Below are 22,662 nucleotides of genomic sequence, written 5' to 3' on the forward strand. Positions count from 1 at the left end.
GAAGTGAGAGCTAGACCATAAAGAAGGCTGATCGCCGAAGAATTGACGCTTTTGAATTATGGTGCTGGAGGAGACTCTTGGACGGCAAGAATATCAAACGCATCCATTCTTAAGGAAATCAGCCCTGAGTGCTCACTGGAAGGACTGATCATGAAGCTGAGGCTCCAATACTTTGGCCACCTCATGAGAAGAGAAGACTCCCTGGAAAAGACCCTGATGTTGGGAAAGATGGAGGGCACAAGGAGAAGGGGACGACAGAGGACGAGATGGTTAGACAGTGTTCTGGAAGCTACAAACATGAATCTGACCAAACTGCGGGTGGCAGTGGAAGACAGGAGTGCCTGGCATGCTCTGGTCCATGGGGTCACGAAGAGTCGGACACGACTGAACGACTAAACAACAACAACAAGAGTTATTGAGCTTTTTTGGCGGGGGAGAGATCGCGGGGCCTCCGAGGAGGCTGCCTGCCGCCCTACAGCTACACCTGCCTTGTTCCACTACTGCCTAAGCGCCTTTTGTAAGCAAATTCTTATAATGGGAGAAACCGTCTCTGCCCAGCTTGCTAAGTAAACAGACAGAGAAAAGCGCGGGGGCCACGAGTTAGCATTTCCGGCACCTTTTGGCGCTTTCACTCAGGCCACGCCTCTCTCCTCCCGCTGCACCAATCCGAGTCCTACATCCCCATCCCCCACCCCACCCCAGGCAGGATGCCTGCTTTCAATTTTGCAGTTTCCGCGGAGCAAGTTTCGTTTCTTGCAGACACTTGAAGGTGCGCCATGGCGAGGAGCGCGCGGGACTGCCTGATGGCGTGCCTGGAGAACTTGAATGAGGGCGAGTTAAGGAGGTTCAAGGTCAAGCTGAACGAGTTCCCCGTGCGCAGGGGCAACACGAACATCCCCCGAGGGAAGTTGCAGAAGGCGGAGCCGCTGGAGCTGAGGAACATGCTGCTCAGCTTCTACACCGAGAAGTACGCCGTGCAGCTGACCGCCAAGGTGCTGAAAGCCATCAACTGCAAGGACCGCGCCGAGGAGCTCCTGATCGCCACCGGGAACAGTAAGGAGCGGCTGGGGAGGGAGGGCAGCGGCCAGGGCCGTAGCGAGGGGATCTTGCGCCCTGGTAGATGCGTCCAAAACTGCGTCCCCTAGCCACGGAGAAATTAGCGCCTCTTTCCGCCTCTCCTCCAACCCCTCTACCCTCCACCCATTCAATTCCTCAGGCACTTCATCTTGTAATGAATTCCTTCCCAGACAATCCAATATTTAAAATATTATTTCTTAATAAAAGGTTTATGGTAGAGCAGGTAGAGGCCCTTCCTGCCTGGTGCCCGCTCCTTTTCGACTCCCTTGAGCCCGGCAGAGCCCTCATTCACCCCACCCCCAAAGCCCATTAAGAGCGCGCCCAAAAGACCGCTCCAACTTTCGTTTCATCTGCTTTTAAAAGGGCGTTGCCGGCAGCTTCCTCTGAGCGGCCAATGCCACCCGGTTCGGGGCAGCCTTCGGCGGATCTTCCTCCGCTCCCCTGAGGGCCCTGGGTCAGTCGGTTCCGCGGCACAGCTGCTCCGCTCTTGGCCTGCCTCCAGCGCCCTTCTTGTTCTTCCTCCTCCAGGGCTCAGGATGCCTTGCAAAGGCCAGGGGAAGAAGGTGCCGCGGGCGCAGCCAGCCGGTAGAGGACGCGCAGCCCAGAGAAGAGGCGCAGCCCCCCGAGGATCACTCGCAGCCCAGAGAGGAGGCGCAGCCCCCCGAGGATCACTCGCAGCCCAGAGAGGAGGCGCAGCCCCCCGAGGATCACTCGCAGCCCAGAGAGGAGGCGCAGCCCCCCGAGGATCACTCGCAGCCCAGAGAGGAGGAGCAGCCCCCCGTGGGTCGCGCGCAACCCAAAGAGGAGGCGCAGCCCCCTGTGGGTCGCGCGCAACCCAAAGAGGAGGCGCAGCCCCCCGAGGGTCGCGCGCAACCCAAAGAGGAGGCGCAGCCCCCTGTGGGTCGCGCGCAACCCAAAGAGGAGGCGCAGCCCCCCGAGGGTCGCGCGCAACCCAAAGAGGAGGCGCAGCCCCCCGTGGGTCGCGCGCAACCCAAAGAGGAGGCGCAGCCCCCCGAGGATCACTCGCAGCCCAGAGAGGAGGCGCAGCCCCCCGAGGATCACTCGCAGCCCAAAGAGGAGGCGCAGCCCCCCGAGGATCACTCGCAGCCCAGAGAGGAGGCGCAGCCCCCCGAGGGTCGCGCGCAGCACAAGCTCCTAGAACAGGAGACGCAAGAGCTGCAAGCAGAGTGCCTGGAGTTCCTGGGCTATATGTCCATGCAGGCGCAGCGGCGGGACAAGGCGGTTGTGTCCCTGGCGCAGAACCAGCCCGAGCACCGGGAGCTGCTGGCTGCAGAGCAGAAAACAGCGCTGCGCCTGGAGCTGCTCCGCCGGGAGACCGATTGTGCGCCCCTGGCTGTGGCCTTCCTGGCCACCCTCTAGCTTTGGCCCTGGCACCACAAGCCCTTTGGCACCACAATCTGGTGCCCCCCAATCAATACAAACCAATACAATTCTGAAGTTCTGCCCCACCCCCCGTGGGAATGTTCAGGGATGCAGGAGAGGATATATTGCGCTCCCCCCTTGCCTGCGCCCTGGCCGTTGCCTTCCTCGCAACCCTCAACCAGCGGCTTATCTCATCTCGCCCTGACGGCGGCGGATGCTAAGGATCGCGAAGGTGGGGAACTTTTGCCTTGCCCCGAGTTCGGCGGGTTTGCAGCCAGATGACATAAGCCGCTGGTTGAAAGAGGCGGTAGAATAAAGCTGGTTGAGTTTCATCAGCGCTTTTGCTACATTTTGGGGGAGGGGGGGTCTTAGCAAAATTGGGGAGTGGGCTCTTCCACTGAAAGCCTCGTCCTGCTGCATAACTGCCATTTACGCTTCTCTCTCCATCTCGCTTTGCAACTGAACCAGGAAACCACAAGTTTCCTATGTAATTTTTTTAGCCTATCACCAAGCAGTTACTGCTAAACAGACCTGCTGCACAATTGTTGTTGTCGCTGTTTTATTGTTATTGCAGTAACAACATAAGGCCCCGGGGTCCCTTCCAACTACAATTCTAGGATTCTAGGGTATCTTTTTTTCTTCTTCTTTTAAAATTCATCTTTATTGGTTTTTCATAAATTCTCTTTCTCATACATGTCAACACCCACAACAAGCAAATGAAATCTCAAAACATTCAACATGTGTACAGTACTTAAATAAAAAGGAGGGGGGAGAGAAAATTGTGTTGTTTGTGTACTTATTCTGTTGTTACTCTATCAGCATTTAGCTTCCCTCCACCCCAGACTTGGATACTTAGTTTTCTACTTTATACGCATTCCCAATTATATCATCTGTTTACCATAGTTTCCACTGTTTCCACTAGCCTTTACAGAATTGGTCTAGTCCAGTCAAAAATTTTAAATTTCTGCAGTGATCTGTCAAATATTTTTTGTATTTACTCCAATTGTTGTTAAAGTTTTGGTACTCTTTGTCTCCTAACCGCCCTGTCAGCTTATCCATCTCTGCCTATTCCATCAACTTCATTTGCCAGTCCCTGCCAGCGCCTGGGGAAATTCAAACACTCGTTCCCCTAAGCATGGTGATATCACCCCCCCTTGTTTCTCGGCAATGCTATTTTTACTCCACTTCTGTTGTTACTTGTTAATTTAAAAATAATTTCATTTAAAATCTGATTCAAATTTAGAGACACACAAACACACACTTCATTTATTTTTAAATTGTCCCATTTATTTTAAATTGTCCCATTTCTTCACCCTGCTCATCGTTGCAGAGAAAGATGGGGAAATGTGTGTTGTCACCTCAGCAAAAATATATGCTCTCCTCCCAATCAGGAAACACTGATGCTAAGTGATCTGCCCTAATTGTGGTCTGTGGTGAGCCTGTGCTAAGCCGCTCTAGTGGAGATCATAGAGTCATAGAATGACAAGGCAGGTGGGAGGGACTGTGTGACTTGCCCATGTTTGCTAATATGATTTTTGCTGAGGAAGTTATGGTTTTGACAGAATCCACACACTTTTAGCGACTTTTGCTGAAAATCCAAGCGGTTAAAGCATATAGTGGCAAATTAATTAACTGATCGTTTATTGTCCTTTAACATACATCAGGTAGACCACCAGATGGCAGCAAGATGGCAGCAAGAAGGTTTAGCCTCACAAAACCTTCTGCTGATGTGTAAGTTTAGCCAAAACAGCAGTACAGTGGTACCTTGGTTTACAAACATAATCCGTTCTGGAGGTCCGTTCTTAAACCAAAGCATACTTTCCCATAGAAAGTAATGGAAAATAGATTAATCCGTTCCAGACGATGAAAAACAACCCCTAAAACAGCAATTTAACGTGATGAGGCCATTGATCCGTAAAATGAAAGCAATAAACAATGTACTGTACTGTAAAATCAATAAAACAGTATTAATGAATTTTTAAAAATGAAAACGTGATTTCCTCCCCTCCCCCTTACCTGCACTGATGATAGTCATTGTTTGGATGGGGGGGGGTCGGGGTCCTCTTCCAGATTTACAGTCTGTGACTCCTCTCCTGCTATTCCGTCCCTTGCAGACTCCCATAAACAAAGGAACAAGACAGAATCTCAAAATTCCCCACTCACCCCCTCCCACAGGGTGGGGGGGCTTACCTGGCCAGGTGCCACCCAACTTGCTACTAGCTGGGGGTGAGGCGAGGGCTGGTAAAGGGCTGATGCTTTTCATCCCAGGATCACTTACCAGGTTCACCGGGAGTCACTCCCTTGCTGGCTCACCCGCGGAAGAAATTTGGTTGCATCTGTGTGTGCGCGTAAAGCTTGCACCTGTTGAATGGCTGCCTGTTGTGTGTCGAAAGCCTCTGACATAGGAGGAAAAAAATTAAGCGGTGGGCCAGAGGTTTGCCCCATCCGTCTATCAGAAAACTCGAGCAGAATATATGAAAGTCTTGAGCCTTGGGTTTATAGAAAAGGGACGACTTCTTTCGAGGTTTACAAGAACAAACCAGTGCGTCTGACTTCCTGCGAGGTTTACGAGAACAGACCAGTGGCTGGCTTTCCTCTTTATTTCTTACAAACCTTCTCCGTCCCCCACTGGCGGAGGAATGGGGGCGGGAGAGCGTACTTCCCCACGCACCATCGGAGAGGGGGGGTACCATTGCAACCACCCCCGACACATGCCGTGCACCCTCCACGCCCCTGCAGGTGTCGCCCCATGCCCCCGGGACACTCGCCATATACTCGCAGGTGGTGTGCCACAACCCCAGGACGTGCGCCCAGTGGCGTAGCGTGGGGGTGCAGGGGGGGCCGGCCGCACCGGGCGCAACATCTGGGGGGGCGCGCTCGCACTTGCAGCTCTCTGCCCCTACCTGGCTCACTCACTCTCTCTCACTGCAGTGCTGGCTATGCTAATCCAATCCGAGCCGCCGGGTCTCCGCCCACTGTGGAGGGGAGGGTGCCAGGCGTGCGGTGGGGTGCGGAGAGAGAGCGAGGGACTATCTGGGGGAGGGACAGTGCAGGGGGGGCGCAAATTACTTGCCTTGCCCCGGGTGCTGACAACCCAAGCTACGCCACTGCGTGCGCCGCACCCCTATGGGCGGCATGCCACGCCACCAGGGTGCGCGTCACCCCCCCAGGACACGCACCAGCCTCGCCCCCACCTGCTCTCCGCCCCAGTATCAGAGCATGCAGCTTCTCCACTGCCGTCCCCCCAAGTCCCCCCAGCCCTATCTCTCGCTCCTGCAAGAGCCGTGTGCTGCAGACCCGCCAAGTGTCCCTATTTTCAAAGGACAGTCCTGGATTTACAGGTTACTGAATCGATCCTGGAATGTCCCGCTTTTCCTTAGGATGTTCCTATTTTCATCAGAGAAATATTGGGGGGTATGGAGTTTTGCGACCCCCAAGCCAAGGAGATAGAAGTAACTAGGGCATCTAAAGGCAGCCTTGCATAGGGAAGGTTTTTTTTAAAGTTTAATGTTTTATTATGTTATTTTATATAGGTTGGAAGCCGCTCAGAGTGGCTGGGGCAGCCCAGTCAGATGGACTGGGTATAAATAATGTTGTTGTTGTTATTCCCCTATTTTCATCAGAGAAATGTTGGAGGTTATGCCTGCAACAACTTGGCGCCTGGAAGCCTTTTGCAAGCGCGCTCTCGTGCAAATCCTTATACAATGGTACCTCGGGTTAAGTCCTTAACTCGTTCCGGAGCTCCGTTCTTAACCTGAAACTGTTCTTAACCTGAAGCACCACTTTAACTTATGGGGCCTCCCGCTGCCGCCGCGCGATTTCTGTTCTCATCCTAAAGCAAAATTCTCAACCCGAGGTATTATTTCTGGGTTAGCGGAAGCGTCTGTAACCTGAAGCGTATGTAACCCGAGGTACCACTGTAATGGGAAAGCAATAGGAAAGTCCGTCTCCGCCCAGCGGAGACAGAAAAGCGCGGGAGGGCGCACGGGCGCGTTTGCGCCCCCATTGTAGCTTTCACTCAGGCCACGCCTCTCTCCTCCCGCTGCACCAATCGGAGTCCAGCCTCTCCCCCCCCCCCCGCCAACCCAGCCCGGGCTTTGTATCAGGCACGACGCCTGCTTTCAATCTTGCAGCTTCCGCGAAGCGAGGTTGATTTCTTGCTGGCTCTGAAGGCGCGCCATGGCGAAGAGCGCGCGGGACTGCCTGCTGGATTGCCTGGAGAACTTGGAGGAGGGCGAGTTGAGGAGGTTCAAGGCCAAGCTGAACGAGTTCCCCGTGCGCCCGGGCTACGCCAACATCCCCCGAGGGCGGCTGCAGAAGGCGGATGCGCTGGACCTCAAAGACCTGCTGGTCAGCTTCTACACCGAGGAGTACGCCGTGCAGCTGACCGCCGAGGTGCTGGAAGCCATCAACTGCAAGGACCGCGCCGAGGAGCTCCTGGCCGCCACCGCGAACAGTAAGGAGCGGCTGGGGAGGGAGAGCGGCGCCCGATCCTAAGGATCGCCAAGGTGGGTCTGGAGGGGAGCGAAACTTTCGCCTGGTCCCGCGTTCGGCGGCTTTGCAGCTGCTGCTGCTACAGCCAGAGGAGATCCTCCGGAGGTGGGAAGAGGCGGTAGAGTAAAGCTGGTTGAAGTTCATCGGCACTCACTTAGAAAAATTGGGGAGTGGGCACTTCCACTTAAAAGTCTCCTCTCGCCTCGTTCTCTCCATCTAGCTTTGTAACTACATGAAGTCAAACAAGGAGAATAAACTGCGATGAGGGAGTATTTCAAAATGAAATAGTAACTCTCTGATCGCTCATCTGCAGAACAGTTTTATTTGCCTTGAAGTTGTTGAGAATTACATTGCAGAGAACATAAGATAGGAAATAATAAATAAATAACGTCTTTTGTAAGCAAAGACTGTCATGCACAAGCTTGACTTTAAAAAAACTATGCATTCGGGGCTTTTTTTTCCTGCTTTCCTGGAAATGCCTCTGCTCAGTTGCTATCGCTTTCGTGTATTTCATAACGCCCTTTCCATCTATGGACTTTAGAAACTGCCTTGTTCTTCTTTTAACTCATTCTTTACTTACATTCTGCCCCACGAGGGCTAAACGTTGTACTGCAACGAACTCCCGGACTTGCTCAGGTTTAAGTGAGCAATATCGCACCGCGAGACATTTCAAGCTTAAAGCCATTACTGTATTTCATTTCCCCATTTGCTTTAGAAATGCAAGGCTGCTTCTCAGCTCATGCCAGAGAGGTTACAGCAGCAATAAAAAGGAAAAAACTGCTGATAGGCAGCTCTGAAAAATATGGATTGAACTTTGCCAGTTTATATTTGTTTGCACAGGGCAAACAAGCACCTCAGAGTCACAAAGAAATAAGGGAACAATTCCATGGAATAATTCTGACAACATGAAAAACATGCATAGTTAGAGAAAGGATGGAGAAAATGTGTTCAGCTTCACTTCTTTAAAATATTTTTAAACAGAAAGCTATTTAGGATCTTTTTCTTTAAGGGAACCCGAATTTTCACCCAGGTTTTTATGCCCCTTTGCACCCCTGCCCAAAAGATTCTCCTCGCCTCTGTGCTCTGTATTTGGAATTAAAAGTGCAAAAGACCCCATAGGAAGTGGCATGTTTAAGTTTCACATCTAGTTATGCCGTGGTTGGGCCTTTGATGCAATCATGAATGGGGAAAAGGAGGGTTGTTTATGTCCTCTCTGAGAAAGGTGTACTCTTGAAGCGGACAGGGTCACCAGGTGGCAGCAGCAATAAAATAAATAACCAGACTGCTGATTTGCAGCTCTGAAAAATACAGGTTGAACTTTGTCCCTGTGTACTTGCTTGGATCATTATGGACTTATAGCTCTACACTTCCTCCCTACCCTCCATTACCAACAACAGCAACCAACACATCTTCCATCAGTTTTGGTGTTCACCAGTCCTAGTTTAATGGAGCCCATTAAACGAGGCTCAAACAACTTTAAATCTGCTCTGAGAAATAGCTGGCCATTGATAACAGTGGCCAACAATGAAAGACAATAAAAAAACCCCACAAAATATTTTTTTGTTTTCTGTTTACTTGAACTGTAAATTAGGTTTACATCAACAGCTTGATTTAACTCTAATGCTTTAAGATCTAATAGGCCACAAGAAGGGACGCGGGTAGCGCTGTGGGTTAAACCACAGAGCCTAGGGCTTGCCAATCAGAAGGTCGGTGGTTTGAATCCCCACGACAGGGTGAGCTCCCATTGCTTGGTCCCAGCTCCTGCCAACCTAGCAGTTCGAAAGCACGTCAAAGTGCAAGTAGATAAATAAGTACCGTTCCAGCGAGGAAGGTAAACGGCGTTTCCATGCGCTGCTCTGGTTCACCAGAAGCGGCTTAGTCATGCTGGCCACATGACCCGGAAGCTGTACTCTGGCTCCCTTGGCCAGTAAAGCGAGATGAGTGCCACAACCCCAGAGTCGTCCGCGACTGGACCTAATGGTCAGGGGTCCCTTTTTAGGCCACAAGATGTTGTGAACCTGAAGTTCTTGCATCTTGGCTCTGAAAGCCTCTCCCAGCCACCCAATTCCACAAATTTAAGGTCAAAAATAGGATGGATGGAAGAACCTTTGCTATATACAAATTTCTCTCTTTCTATCCTGCCTCTTCCTGGCTTCTCTGGTTCCCACAGTTGGGATTATGCATGCCTTGGCTGCAATATGGAGCCTTTTAGAGAGCTTCTGACATGAATCTAGGATACCCCATGCTTTTCCTTCTGTGATCACATTTGCTTGTTTTGCACCTTTACAAATGCATTTTTTTCTTTTGTCTCTCTGATATTTGCAGTTCAGTGCAGACCCCTGTGCCTTGCACCAATGCCTCTCAAGTCATAGTGTAGTCAAGGCTGGTCAAGTTGCTGTCATTATTTATTGGATGATATGCTGCTTAAGGCCTAAACTGGCTTTTAGGGAGTTCTCAAAACAGTTACGACTTTACCCAAAGAATTCTGGGAACTGTAGGCAGATAAGCTACTAGGAATGTTCTGTTAGCAATCCTTCCCCTCATAGAACTACAACTCCCAGGGCATGGGGGAGGAGGGAATGAGTTGGGCAACCAGTCTTAAGCCCGCAGTGTGAACCTGTAGCAAGATTTCCATTCTTTCTCTCTTTCCCGGTAGGGCCACAGTTTCCAAACTCTTCCAACGTGCACTTCATCGAGCGGCACAGGGAGGCGCTAATCCAACGAACCACCCCAGTGGAACCGGTGCTGGATAAATTGTATGGCTCCGTCCTCAGTGAGGAGCAATACCAAAGAATCACTGCCAAGGAAACTAACCCAGACAAGATGCGAGAGCTCTACAGGCTTGTGCCAAGCTGGGACCTCTGGTGCAAGGATAAGCTGTATGAGGCACTGAAGGCCAAAAACCCACATCTCGTGAAAGACCTGGAAGGGCGATGAGGCCCCAAGGGAAGGCAGAAGGCAAGACCCCTTTCAAGGCACCAGAAATCCACCTCCTTATTGCCAGGGGACTCCTACAGACAAAGCCATACCATGTATTTTCCCAAGCACTCACTATGCTCCAGTCAGGACACTGTGCAAAGGCAAGAATAGCCTGCAACCATAGCAGGGCTCTCATAGTCAGGGCTGCTGTGCAACCTGGGAAGGCAAGAGGGGCACCTGGTTCTGTTGTTCAGGCCTTTGGGGTGGGGCAGGGGACAGTTTTCAACATGTATCCTAACACAACCCAGTGGTGCTGATTAGGCCTGCCAGGCATAGCTGTCAATGTTTTCCCTTTTTTAAGGGAAATTCCCTTATTCCGAATAGGATTCCTCACAAGGAAAGGGAAAAGTTGACAGCTATGCTGCCAAGCCTCCCCATTTGGCTCGCCCTGCTCTTTTGGCCAAGCCACACCCACCTTCCATGCACCTGCTGTCAGGCTTGGGGCAGGTGAAGATGCAGCTGGGCCATGCAGGGGCTGCCTGTCACTTGACTGGAGGCAGCATCTGTGCAGTGGTACCTTGGTTCTCAAACTTAATCTGTTCCAGAAGTCCGTTCCAAAACCAAAGCGTTCCAAAACCAAGGTGCGCTTTTCCATAGAAAGTAATGCAAAATGGATAAATGTGTTCCAGAATTTTAAAAAAAACCTAAAACAGCAATTTAACATGAATTTTACTATCTAACGTGACCATTGATCCGTAAAATGAAAGCAATAAACAGTGTACTGCAGTCGCACAATCAATCACTCAGTAGCTGGACTGGGTTCCACACAGTCACAAAAACAAAACAAAAAGAGCCGCAAAAACAAAAACGCAAAATAAATAGGAAAAACAGACAGACCTCAGCGTAACACTCAAAACGGAAGCGTGGCACTCAAATCGGAAGTGTGGCACTCAAAACGGAGCACTTTCAGCTTCTGAAAAAAGTTCTCAAACTAGAACACAACTTCTGGGTTTGCTGTGTTTGGGTTCCAAATTGTTTGAGTACCAAGGTGTTTGAGAACTAAGGTATCACTGTATAACACTTTGCAAGCTGCAATGAATGTTGGGGCTTGCTCAGCACTGCGCTAGGGAACCCTGATGATCAGCTGATAATTGGAGATTCTGGGCCCATTGCTATACTGAATGGGATCACCTGACTTCATTGTGACAATGGATGATTGACATGTAGGCAGACTGAATCACGGAGTAGATGGATAGACATATTCAGTCTGCCCAAATTCCTTTCAGAACCACTCACTCTTTTGTGCTGGTAAGAGTGGAAGCCCAAGAGGTCCTTGTCAGGCCTTTTGGGGTTTTAAAAAGTCCACTTTTGAATCCCCAAATTTATGCACTTCACAGTTCAAGCAGGGAAGAAGGTGGCTGTTATAGGCACAGCCCAGTGTGAGTATCTTGAGTCATTTGGGTGTGAGATGAAACAAGAGTAGCAATCTGAATCCTTTAGGGCAGGAATAAGCTGGCATGTTGCTCTCCAGATGTTGTGCTCCACAGTTCCTGTCAGCCCAGCCAACAGGGGTAGAGGGGCCAGGTATGCAGTGCTGAGGACATCAGTTTGCATATAGTGATTTATATGGATGGGTGCAAATTTGGAAACAATTACTAGAGTTTAAATAAAAATACATATCATGGTGGGGATGACAGTCAGTCTGCCTGCTCACCTACCTGCCAGGTGCTGCTGACACTGGACGGACAATTTCAAAGCTACCCATCTATCTTTTTATGGTTCTTTATCTTAAAGCAGACTTGGACTGGGCAGTCCTCAAAAAGAGGACAGTCCTCTTTAATGTAAGACACATGGCTACCCTAGGCCAGTAGTCAGGTCTGCAGGGAGTTGTAGTCCATCACTTTGGCTACTCCCGCTCTAGGGGGTGCCATTTTGTTTTGTATTCTGGGTAGAAAGCGGCTCTGAAGGTGAGCCCCTTGGTGCGGTTGTCAGATTTCCTGGATTCCAGGCTTTCCTTCCAGTGCCCAGGTAGCACAATATTCTGTCTATACAGTTTCTACCTCCCCCACCCCATCCCTAAAAAGCCCACAACCCTCATTCCAATTTCAAAAGGCGTTTGGACTAACTTAAAAAAGCCCTCTGCAAGCAATCAGTTCAGACAGTTCAGAGAAAAGGGGTTTCTCATTTCTGGCTGTAGCCACACTGTCCACTTTCATGTGTCCCCTGACAGAGATTACTTTTTGGGGAATGTGCGTTCTGCCTTTTGCACTGCAGAACTGTAGCAGCTTAGAGCAAAGAGGCAAGGAAACCTCTGGAGGTCCTGATGTTAGATCCCAAATTCTATCATCTCTGACTATGCTGGCAGCAGGTTCTTTCATTGGCTGTTAAACATATTCCATCTTCATAAAGTTTTGAATACACAGCTTTTGATGCAAATCACTCTGGTACAAGGAACCACCTTTGCCTCTCCTTTTTGCCATTCCTATTTGTCATTCCATTTTATCAGACTGTTCTTGTCAATATTCCCTAAGATGTGCCAACGCAATGTGAATTTTTATGAAACTGGGGGGGAAACCATGCTTCATCAACTCAGGACTTTGTTACATATAAAAAGGAGTGTTTGTCAAGTGATGTTATATGTGCCTTACGAATGGATTTTAGTAAATGTGACCTTCCCAATTCCAAGTTTGCTGTGTCCTCATTGGGTGAGAAGGTTGGGGGAGTGGGGTTCGGCAACCCAGGAATGTCCTTGGAGATCAGTTCTGAGAAATTCAGGACAGGAGGTTCTCATTGTGCAACAACTGCCAGCAAATGTATCCTTGAATTTCCTCAAGTCTATTATTGGGCTGGTCCCAGAGTATGTTCTGACGGCACATGAGGCTACAAAAATGATACAATTATGCACTATATAAAATAACTAAAATACCTTGCTGAAGCTAAGCTGGTCTAAATCTGTTCAGTGCCTGGATAGAACTATAATACAATCTTGGGTTTTATGATGGAAGAAAGGTGGCAAATGAATGTAAGAGAATAAACAAGAATAAAGCTAACAGTACAATTTCGTGCATTTATACTCAAAAGCGAGTCTTGTTATGCTTCTAACTTTGGCCACTATCCTCAACACATTTACTAGCAGTTTGAAAGCACGCCAGTGCAAGTAGATAAATAGGTCCTGCTGCGGCAGGAAGGTAAACGGCATTTCCGTGTGCTTCTGACTTCTGTTATAGTGTTTTGTTGCGCCAGAAGTGGTTTAGTCGTACTGGCCACATGACCCAAAAAGCTGTCTGCGGACAAACGCCAGCTCCCACGGCAAGATGAGTGCCGCACCACAATCGCCTTTGACTGGACTTAACCGTCCAGGGGTCCTTTACCTTTTTTATTAGGAAGAAAGCCCTGCATATTTCTGGGACTTATTTCTGAGTAAACCATCACAGAATTGTAGAGTTGGAAGGGACCCTGAGCCTGAGGATCATCTAGGTCTAGACCAACTTTCTGCAATGCAGGAATATGCAGCTCTCCCATACAGGAATCAAACCTGCAACCTTTGTGTCATCAGTACTGCACTCTAACTAACTGAGCTACCCACATAGGAAGCTGCTTTACACAGAGTGAGACCATTGGTCTAGCTCACCCTCAGTATTATCTACAATGATTCTCAGGAGCTCTCCGGGGCTTCAGACAGTCTCTCCTAACCCTGCCTAGAGAAGCAAGGGACTGATTCTGGAACCTTCTGCATTCAAGGCAAATATTCTACTACTGAGCTACAGCCCTTGCTCTGTAGTGTGGCTCCTCCTCAGTCCTCTTACCACCAAGTAGCCCTAAGGATTAGGGCATGGGTAGGCAAACTAAGGCCCAGGGGCCTGATCTGGCCCAATCACCTAAATCTGGACAGTCCGGAAATCAGTGTGCTTTTACATGAGTAGAATGTACGCTTTTCTTTAAAATGCATCTCTAGGTTATTTGTGGGGCGTAGGAATTCATTAATTATTATTTTTTCAAAATATAGTCCAGCCCCCCACAAGCTCTGAGGGACGGTGGACCTGGCCCCTGCTGAAAAAGTTTGGTGACCCCTGGATTAGTAGTACGACTCATGCAACACGTTGGCGACTAATATACACACAATAATTACTAAAATAGTTATACATTCTTTATCAATTTCTGAGAAAAATACAAAACCTTGTGCAAAGCCAGAGACTTACGAACTACCCAAACTAAGATGAACCTACGATGTCTGGTTTCAATGGATTTTTCAGATGCTTAACTCAGTCTTTTGTTTTCTTTATCTTTTTAAGTAAGTTCATGAAGATACCATTAAAGGGTAAGTTCGGTGTTTTTCACAATACTGAGAGATGCTAGTGAAGTTGTAGACAGGGTGCCGGCGTTTTGCACCTGTTTCGCCCTGGCAGTCCAAGTAATCAAGAGGCCTCTGTTCGCCCCCAATGGGGCCCTTTTACTGGGGCTTGCAGGTAACACACTCCCAAGGTAGTTTTCCGGGCTTCTTCAATGGTCTAATCTCAAAGCCTTGATATGTATATTGATATTCAGTTTCATAAAGAATACTATTTCTTGGCTTAAGCTTAAGAGACTGATTTGCTTAGCAAGGTTACCCTGTTTGGATCTGAGTATAAATACACTGTTATTTCCCACAACTGTGAATAACCTTATAAATTCTTTACATCTGTTTTATCAGTATCAGTTAGCTACACTGGTTAGTGGGCTCTGATCCACAAGTATTACATTTACCTGTATGGATAGTCTATCTAAAACTATTTGGTATGTATGCCTCATTTATTATTTATTTGTTATTTAATATGCAGGTTGCTCAGTATTATTTTTGTTGCCATTCATTATATGTAATGTATTCAATTTCATCATCAGCTGACGAAGATTCATCTTGGAAACAGTTGATTCAATCCGGATATACTGTCTGGGACATTATCTATTGAAACGCGTTGTGGTGTTCCCTGCCAGCAATTCATTTTGTTGACTTTTTGGTTATTGACTGATATTTTGAAGTTGATGCATTGTAAATTTTGAATGACATTCTACTACTAATAATAACGCATTTACTATATTCATTAGCCACATGTTGCAGCTGTATTTGAGCAAACGTTTGTCCACAGACAGCTTTTTGGGTCATGTGTCCAGCATGACTAACTCACTTCTGGTGCAACAGAACACCGTGACAGAAGCCAAAGCACAAAGAAACACCATTTGCCTTCCCGCTGCAGCGGTACCTATTTATCTATTTGCACTGGTGTGCTTTCAAACTGCTAGGTTGGCAGAAGCTGGGACAAAGCATCCGCTGCGGGTATTCGAACCACCGACCTTCTGATCGGCAAGCCCAAGAGGCTCAGTGGTTTAGACCACAGCGCCACCACAGCGGAACAGACTCCCACAAGAGGTTGCGGGCTCTCCTTCATTGGAGCTTTATAAGCAGATGTTGGATAGCCATCTCACAGATGCTTGGGTTGAGATTCGTACATTTTGCACCAGGCAACCCTCAGGGTTCCTTCCAACTCTCTACAATTCTATGGCTGCTATTTCCAGGTCCCTATCCAAGAAATGCAGAGACGTCTGTGTTCTTACCCCTAACACAAACTGGGCTCAGGCCCACCCTATACAGTTCTGATCTCCTGGAAAAAAACAAGTCGGCTGAATTAGAGACATTGTGGGGGGTTAGGGATGCTGATGACTGGTATGGAAGAAGAGCTTAGAAACCCAGGAGCCCCTTTGTTGTCTATTCCCTTCCCAGAACGGCGAGGAGGAATCTTTCTGGGGAAACGATGCGGGCTGCAACCTTCTGGAGGCGGCGGCGGAGGCGGCTTTGTCTCGGGGACGCGCGTGTCGCAGCCCTCGAGTGGCCTCTGTCCTTTTAACCACCGCAAATCCGACGCCTCCTCCCGGCACTGCGGCGAGGGAAGGGGAGGGCTGGGCGGCGCCCTCTCGCGCAAGGGGAACGCCTGATGCCAGGATGGGATTTCCTGGGGACGGCCTTCGACGGGGCACAGCGCCTTTTGCGCCCGCAGTCTGGGGTTTCCCGGGAGTCTGGTGAGCGATTGCGAGCCTTCCTTGGGGGGCGGGGGGCTGGTTTCTCGGGGGTGGGAAGTGGGGAGGATCGGGTTGCTTTTCCGGGTTGGGTGGGGGGAGTTGCGACGGAGAAACAATAGGAAGGGGGCAGGAATCGCGCTCTGCAGTCGCCCGGAGCTCTGCAAAAAAAGGGGGGATGGGGGAGGTTGTTGCTTGATCCTCCCCCCTCCGTGGTCTTCTCAGCCTGCACTGCGATCTCTTTGGAGGCCATTGCACGGAAACGCACCCCAGGACTTTGTTTTCCTTTCCCACGCACTCCCTCCTTTTCCAACTCCCCCCACCTCACCCCATTTCAGTGATCCATGCATGCAGCGCTGTGGGGCTGGAAAGAGGGGTGGGCAGGGGTTTTGTGCCACCCCCCCCTTCTCAAACTGGGGTGGCAGCCGCTTTAGGAAGGCGAGAAGAGTGGTTGCACTGCGTCTCTAGGGACCGATCCTCCTCCTGCGGGTGGCTTTCCTTTCTCCGGCGATCTGTGGCTTCCCCTCTCCCTCTATAGGGGGTGGGCGTGCACTGTAAGTATCGGTTTCATATTTTGCTCACTGGTTCGTTTGGATTCCCCCCACCGTCTGGTCTGCTTTTTCCTTTCACAGTGACTCATTCTCTTTGAACTGCCGTCACTGGCGGAAGCCGCAATTTTACATGGCGGGGTCAACCAACAGTAGGGAAGTTTTGCAGCTGGCTACGTTGTGGCTTGCGATCAGGGCAAGTGATTCAGAGGACACGGTTGCCATAAGCGGGGTGCAGAACAAAACAAATGACTAGCCACGGACATGCGAATAGGCCTTCTGCACTCGTTCCATATTTAACTTGCTGCTACGACCTATCAACCTAGTTTATCTCAGAGGGTTCTATATTTTTATTTTATTTACTCAAGCCTTCTGATCGTTTTGGTTGCCTTTTTCCACACCTTTTCCAGCTCTACATGCACGTTGCCAACCACCCTGTGCTAGCCTAGCTTTATTTACTGCGACTAATACCTATGCAATTATCTTAATGACTGGTGTTATGTTTACTGTAACTATAGAAAGTTCCACAGGCTATATGTTCTGAGGAACTACACATTCATGATTGATTGTGTAGCAATAATTGTTTCCCCCTACATTGAAACCTACTTAGAACAGAGAGTGGACATGAAATCTTGATTCTGCATCTTTCACTAGCAGGTTTTCAGCTCAGCAAAGTGTGTTTTGGTCTTCTGGATGGCCCAGGTTGACGGAAATTATGTTCCAGAATTTCAGATTTCTGAGGATGGGGAGATCCCAAGGGGAACAATCTTTTCAGGTGAGAAATTGGGCACGATCACACTGTATTATTTATTGACAAAAAAATTATAATGCAATTATATAGCTCATTTCCCCATTAATTATTCATTTCAGATTGACAGATCCACTTCATTTCTCTTAAAATAAGTTAATAGAATCATTGCCACAGGGAAATATTCACTTATTCAGATTTTTGGAACACACTTTGTATTGTAGTCCTATTACAGAAATGTTAGTCTACTATACACCTCAGGAACACACAATCATTCTTTTGTTGTTGTTACTAATTCTTTTTTATTATTAGATTTTAACTTGTCCTTCACCCATAAGGACCCAGGGCAGGTTGCAACAACATATAAGATTAAAAGCAGCTTTAAAATTTGCAAGCTGAAGAACTGGCTGTGTCCTAATATATATATATATATCCCTGGTGTCAAAGGCCAAAGTAAATAAGTGCATGTTCAGCATATGACTGTATATACTGCACCCAAAAGTGAATCTCTCCTTTCATTTGGCTGAATAAATACTTGCACAGGTACGTGTGTCTGTACTTTGTGCTCCAAACTACCTCCCAAAACATATTCTGTGACCAGGATGCTTATATTCTGAAATCATTGAATTATGCAAACTATGCACGCATATGCATAAATACTAAGTTTTACATAATTTCTTCTGTTTCTGGGGCTGAAGCTTTGCAAAAAGTTGTAGTTTTTGATTGAGAAGTGAAGAAACACTGGGGGGGGGGGCGTTAAATGAGAAAATGGAGATGTTTCTAAGCTCTTTTTCAAAACTATGAGCAGTAGAAACTTAGTTTTTGCTGGTTGTTGCCAAATTCAGTGCTGGACAGCAAATGCAAAGGTTTCCGCTGAAGTCCATAACTTGTTTTTAGTATCAGTCTTCAGCCCTGGAACATGTGTGATATTATTAGACTACCTTTGAGTATATGTATGTTCATGTTCTATTGAATATTATGTTTAATTACATGTTATTCTTACCCTTATCCTCACTACAGTGAGGCAGGTTAAGCTGAGAGAGCGCGATTTGATCAGCCACGCAGTGAGCTTTGCAGCTGAGTGTAAATTTGACCCTTGATCCCCCCGGTCATAGTCCTTGCCTCAAATAATTACGTAACAGTTGTATACAACTGGGAATAGGGATATCAGGAATGGCTTCCGTGGTAGCCCCCCCAGCATCTCCCCTTACCACCCACCCACCTCCTACAGTTCTTAAACAGGGCATCAATCTTACGCTCAATTTCCTGGTTTCTGCTGAGTGGCTGTTTGTCACATGACAGAACCCTGAGCAGAGTGAACAACTGGTCTGACGTGGCCTGGGAATTCCTAATCTCTGATGGCAACTTGTCCTCAATACGGGCAGGGAGCCAAGCTTTTTAAAGTACACCTGGGGCTGAGATGCTTATAATATTCTCCACACAGGTGACGGGATGGTGAACGAGGAAGTGGCATTTCTTCCCAATGCGGCAGCTGCGGAAAATGCCCCCCGAACCCTTCAGAACATCTGCCGGGTAAACCCCCCGCCGCTCCGGCGTCGCCGCAGGAGATCGAACGCGCCGGCCATGGGGGGTTACATCAATGTCCTGGGCATCTTAGAGGCCCCGCCGAGCTCCCCCCGGCGTGCACCCGAGAAGCCGTTCCACTGCACCGATTGTGGGAAGAGCTTCTCTCAGAGTTCCAACTTGATTGAGCACCAGAGGATCCACACGGGGGAGCGCCCCTTCACGTGCAGCGAGTGCGAGAAGAGCTTCAGCCGCAGCAGCACCCTGGTGGAGCACCAGCGCACCCACACCGGCGAGAAGCCTTACACGTGCCTGGAGTGTGGGCGAGGCTTCAGCCGCAGCTCCACCCTGGTGGAGCACCAGCGCACCCACACCGGCGAGACGCCCTTCCCCTGCCGGGAGTGCGGGAAGGCCTTCAGCCGCACCTCCAACCTCATGAAGCACCTGCGCACCCACTCGGGCGAGAAGCCCTACACCTGCGCCCTGTGCGGCAAGTGCTTCTCCCTCAGCTCCAACCTGCTGAAGCACGAGCGCACCCACTCCGGGGAGAAGCCCTTCCCCTGCTCCCTGTGCGGGAAGCGCTTCAAGAAGAAGACTCACCTGGTGTCCCACCACCGGGTGCACACCGGCGAGCGGCCCTACCGCTGCGAGGAGTGCGGCAAGTGCTTCTCCCAGAGCTCCATCCTGATCGAGCACCAGCGCATCCACACCGGGGAGAAGCCCTACAAGTGCGCGGACTGCGGGAAGGGCTTCTGCGTCAGCTCCAACCTCATCAAGCACCAGAGGATCCACACGGGCGAGAAGCCCTACACCTGCTCGGTCTGCGGCAAGGCCTTCCGCTACAAGCCGCAGTTCACCCGTCACCAGAAACAGGTGCACCCTGTGGAGGAGGAGCCGGTGGCCGCTCTCGCCTTGCACCCCTGGGCGGAGACGCCCCCTCTGCTGCAAAATATCTGAGAGAGCAGAGAGCAGGGCTGCCCTACGGTTTCTTTATGATAGTAGCCCCTTTCACTCGCTTCCTGTCTCTCCCTCTAGGCCCCTTTAGAGCTGTATCCCAGGCCTCTTTGACTAGCTTTAGCTCCTTGGAATAAAAGGCTTCTGATCGGACCCTCTACTTCATTCCTGCATTGCAAGGGGTTGGACTGGATGATGAGGTCCCTCCCAGCTCTACACTTCTATGATTCGACTCTGCACCCATCAGATCTCTTCTCCTTGCTTCCCTGATCGTGACTGGCAGAGCTCATCATGGCCATTTATGTGCTCCACCGTAGGTTGAGGTTGAGCACTCAAATTAAGAGTCTTGGCACACGGTGGTCGGCGCTCCAGTGCTTTCTCCTAAGTCCAGTGTTCGCTGCCATGGTTCTCATGCCCAGCATACATAGCCATGTTGCAGGTGTGTGAACAGTTGCCCACCTCTGGAGAGTAGTACTTGCCTCCAGGTCACTAGGCAAAAAAACATTAATCAAATGGAAGAGAACTGGTTCTTTTTCTCCTGGAACTGACAGCAGAAAGTGGTCCGGTGAGCTAATAATCTCTCTGTGCTAACCTGCCAATCTGACCTACTAGTTGCCTAACCCCTGCTTCTATGTTCTTCTCTCTCCCTCGCTTCATTCTTCTGCCTCCTTACTCTTTTTTACTCCTGCAGAGTATGCAGAAGTCTGTTTCACAGCCTGGCCCTGCTTCTCGAGACTTCTAGCTCGGCTTGCTGTAAAAGTGAAACTGGCAAAGGGCTTCTATACGCTTTGCCTTCAAGCCAATCAGTTTCAGCTCCCTGTGACAGGACAAAGGAGTGCTCCTCCTTTGTGTGCTGAAGCGCACATCATCCTGCCTTTGGAACGAGGGCGGGAGATTTTTGGCCCTCCAGGGCTGTTGCTGAACTACAACTCCCATCAGCCCCAGCAAACGTGGCCAACAGCCAGAGGTGCTGGGAGGGCCAAAGCTTCCACACACCTGCATGAGAGCAAGGGTGTGGAACCTGCTTCCCCCCCCCCCAGTGTTGCTGGGCCACAGCTTCCATCATCCCCAGTCATTGGTCATGCTGGCTGAGGCTGTTGGAGTTCAACATCTGGAAGGCTGCAAGGTCCACAACGGAGCAGGGACATTTGAGTTGGGATTTCTTAAGACTTTTCCTGGAGAGGCTCCAAGATGAATGTGACCTCCCTTTTGCTTTCTGTACGGGTCCCCTCTCTGCAGCTTGCACTAGTGTCCAGTGTGGGCACTGTGGGGAGTTGGGTCATTCACGATCCATGATGCCAAGGACACTACCGGCAACAACGTGCACACAGCCACATTTGAGATAGCACTTCAGATAGCACTTCAGGTGGCCCTGTGAGCTGGGCATGGAATTACATGTTCCCAGTGACAAGCAGATTTGGGGGAGAGCAATATCCTCCTAACAAAAAGCACTTCCCCAAGGAGTGAGGGGTTTGGAGCCCTCACACCAAAGGAGAAACTCAACACACGTTTGTTGTGCTGGTGAGCATCCAGACTATCCGGACAGTCCCCAAACCTTGACTTAAGCTTCTCTCCTTGTCAGCAGCAAGGACCTTTTATTAAGAGCATTTAAAAAAGGATGTATTGCTACCTAAGGTCGTCAAGCAATTCTGAAAGAGTTGTAGTGTGAGTCTGTAGCAGCCCTGGTCTCCTTTGGGAGGAAGGGCAGTCTATGAAGAAAAAAAGAGGGAAAGATCATAAAGTTCTCAAGTACACTCATACCACAATAAATCAATTGGTTTTTAAGGTGCAACAGGCTCTTTGGTTTTATTTTTTTGACTGCCTTTGAGACGGTGTTTTTATTCCATGTATCAACTGCCCTTGAGAAAATCAATTGTGAAGAAATTGTGTATACCTAAACCCCCTTCATTGTAAGTTACAAAAATAAATGTTTTTCACCCAGTTGCTCATCTTGACCATCCTTTTGTCTAACTGTTTTGTGTAGGTGGAAGAGAGGAACATCCAAAACATGTGGAGAATCATACAATCATACAAAGCTGTCATGTGTTCTCCCTTGTAAAACCTACAGTCACTGAGGACTCTTCCATGAAGCAGTGCCATTATTTATATACACCACTTGATCCAAAATAGTTTTCTAAGTGGTATGGAAGTATATTTATTTAAGGCATTTATATAACGCTTAATTTGCATTTCTAAGCAGCACACATAAAAATAAATCGCACATGGTAAAACAATTAAAAGTCATCATAAAGGTAAAGCTAATGACTACCTTAAAATATAGAGTCTAACAACCAATTATGCAAGCATTAAAATAAAAACATAGTTTAATGTTTAATATAGTAATGCTGTTAAAATAACACAGCAATTAAAACAGGTGACTCAGGTGTTCAATGGGATTGCTGTGTAAATGGCAGTGCCATCTTGAAAAGCAGGACATTTTTTAAAAGTTAACACTTTTATTTAACACATTTATATCCCATGTCAGGATTCAAGGTGACTTGCAATACGTAAAAACATCAGTGCTAAAATACAGATCAAAATAAAGAAACTAGTGCAAAGGAATAATTAAAATGCATCAGGACGCATTCTGATTATTTGGTTCATTAAATTTGTATACTGCCCTTCACCCAAAGACTGGCTTGACAGGTGATGTTCACGCACCTGCTGGCAAGCTCAAGAGACAGGGCCTTTTGGTGGTGGTCGACAGCTGTGGAACTCACTTTCAAATGACTTGCACCTTGTTCAGGCACTTAAGCAAAGCGGAAAGACCTTTTTCTTCACCCCTACCTTCAATGAAGGCTTTGAATGGCTTAACCAGAGCAGCATCCCTTAGCAGCATATTCCTTTCAGAAGTGCCTGCATTACTATTGTTGATGTGCATCACTTTGGGAGGGCACAGCTAAACATTTTTTTAAAGCTAAACTATGCAGCTTATAAAAATATTTTTAATTAGACAAACAAACCAAA

General features: G+C 48.8%; 2 protein-coding genes across 7 annotated transcripts; both read left to right on the forward strand.

The window, feature by feature from the left end:
• The first annotated feature begins 732 nt into the window (after positions 1 to 732).
• Positions 733 to 11,471, forward strand: LOC310662814 (apoptosis-associated speck-like protein containing a CARD). Of its 3 annotated transcripts, none has more exons than XR_014504321.1 (3): positions 733 to 1,053; positions 9,611 to 10,183; positions 10,283 to 11,471. XR_014504321.1 is itself a non-coding variant. In XM_083409966.1 (2 exons), the coding sequence occupies exons 1-2, from the start codon at positions 777 to 779 to the stop codon at positions 9,889 to 9,891; spliced, it is 558 nt and encodes a 185-aa protein (XP_083266092.1). In that variant the 5' UTR covers positions 733 to 776; the 3' UTR covers positions 9,892 to 11,471. The 3 variants fall into 3 exon arrangements, 1 of the variants encoding a protein (XP_083266092.1); XR_014504322.1 differs by lacking the exons at positions 733 to 1,053; positions 10,283 to 11,471 and adding exons at positions 6,558 to 6,916; positions 7,175 to 7,241 and having other exon boundaries at positions 9,611 to 9,748; XM_083409966.1 differs by having other exon boundaries at positions 9,611 to 11,471.
• A 4,176-nt stretch (positions 11,472 to 15,647) lies between these two features.
• On the forward strand, positions 15,648 to 21,636 carry LOC310662081 (uncharacterized protein). Of its 4 annotated transcripts, none has more exons than XM_083408848.1 (3): positions 15,648 to 15,924; positions 17,127 to 17,244; positions 18,662 to 21,636. In XM_083408848.1, the coding sequence occupies exons 2-3, from the start codon at positions 17,163 to 17,165 to the stop codon at positions 19,696 to 19,698; spliced, it is 1,119 nt and encodes a 372-aa protein (XP_083264974.1). In that variant the 5' UTR covers positions 15,648 to 15,924; positions 17,127 to 17,162; the 3' UTR covers positions 19,699 to 21,636. The 4 variants fall into 4 exon arrangements, with proteins under 4 accessions (XP_083264974.1, XP_083264975.1, XP_083264977.1 ...); XM_083408849.1 differs by having other exon boundaries at positions 15,805 to 15,924; positions 17,124 to 17,244; XM_083408851.1 differs by having other exon boundaries at positions 15,906 to 16,475.
• The last annotated feature ends 1,026 nt before the right edge of the window (positions 21,637 to 22,662 follow it).

This window comes from Podarcis tiliguerta (genome assembly GCF_965153285.1).
Source record: "Podarcis tiliguerta genome assembly, chromosome: 13".
NCBI lineage: Eukaryota > Metazoa > Chordata > Lepidosauria > Squamata > Lacertidae > Podarcis > Podarcis tiliguerta.

What these genes read in the sequence shown, in the direction of transcription:
- LOC310662814 (XM_083409966.1), top strand. Translation starts at nt 777, where the DNA reads ATGGCGAGGAGCGCGCGGGACTGCCTGATGGCGTGCCTGGAGAACTTG. An exon ending in CCTGATCGCCACCGGGAACA is followed by an intron (nt 1,054 to 9,610) that starts GTAAGGAGCGGC and finishes CTTTCCCGGTAG; the next exon opens with GGCCACAGTTTCCAAACTCT.
- LOC310662081 (XM_083408848.1), top strand. Translation starts at nt 17,163, where the DNA reads ATGGCCCAGGTTGACGGAAATTATGTTCCAGAATTTCAGATTTCTGAG. An exon ending in AAGGGGAACAATCTTTTCAG is followed by an intron (nt 17,245 to 18,661) that starts GTGAGAAATTGG and finishes TTCTCCACACAG; the next exon opens with GTGACGGGATGGTGAACGAG.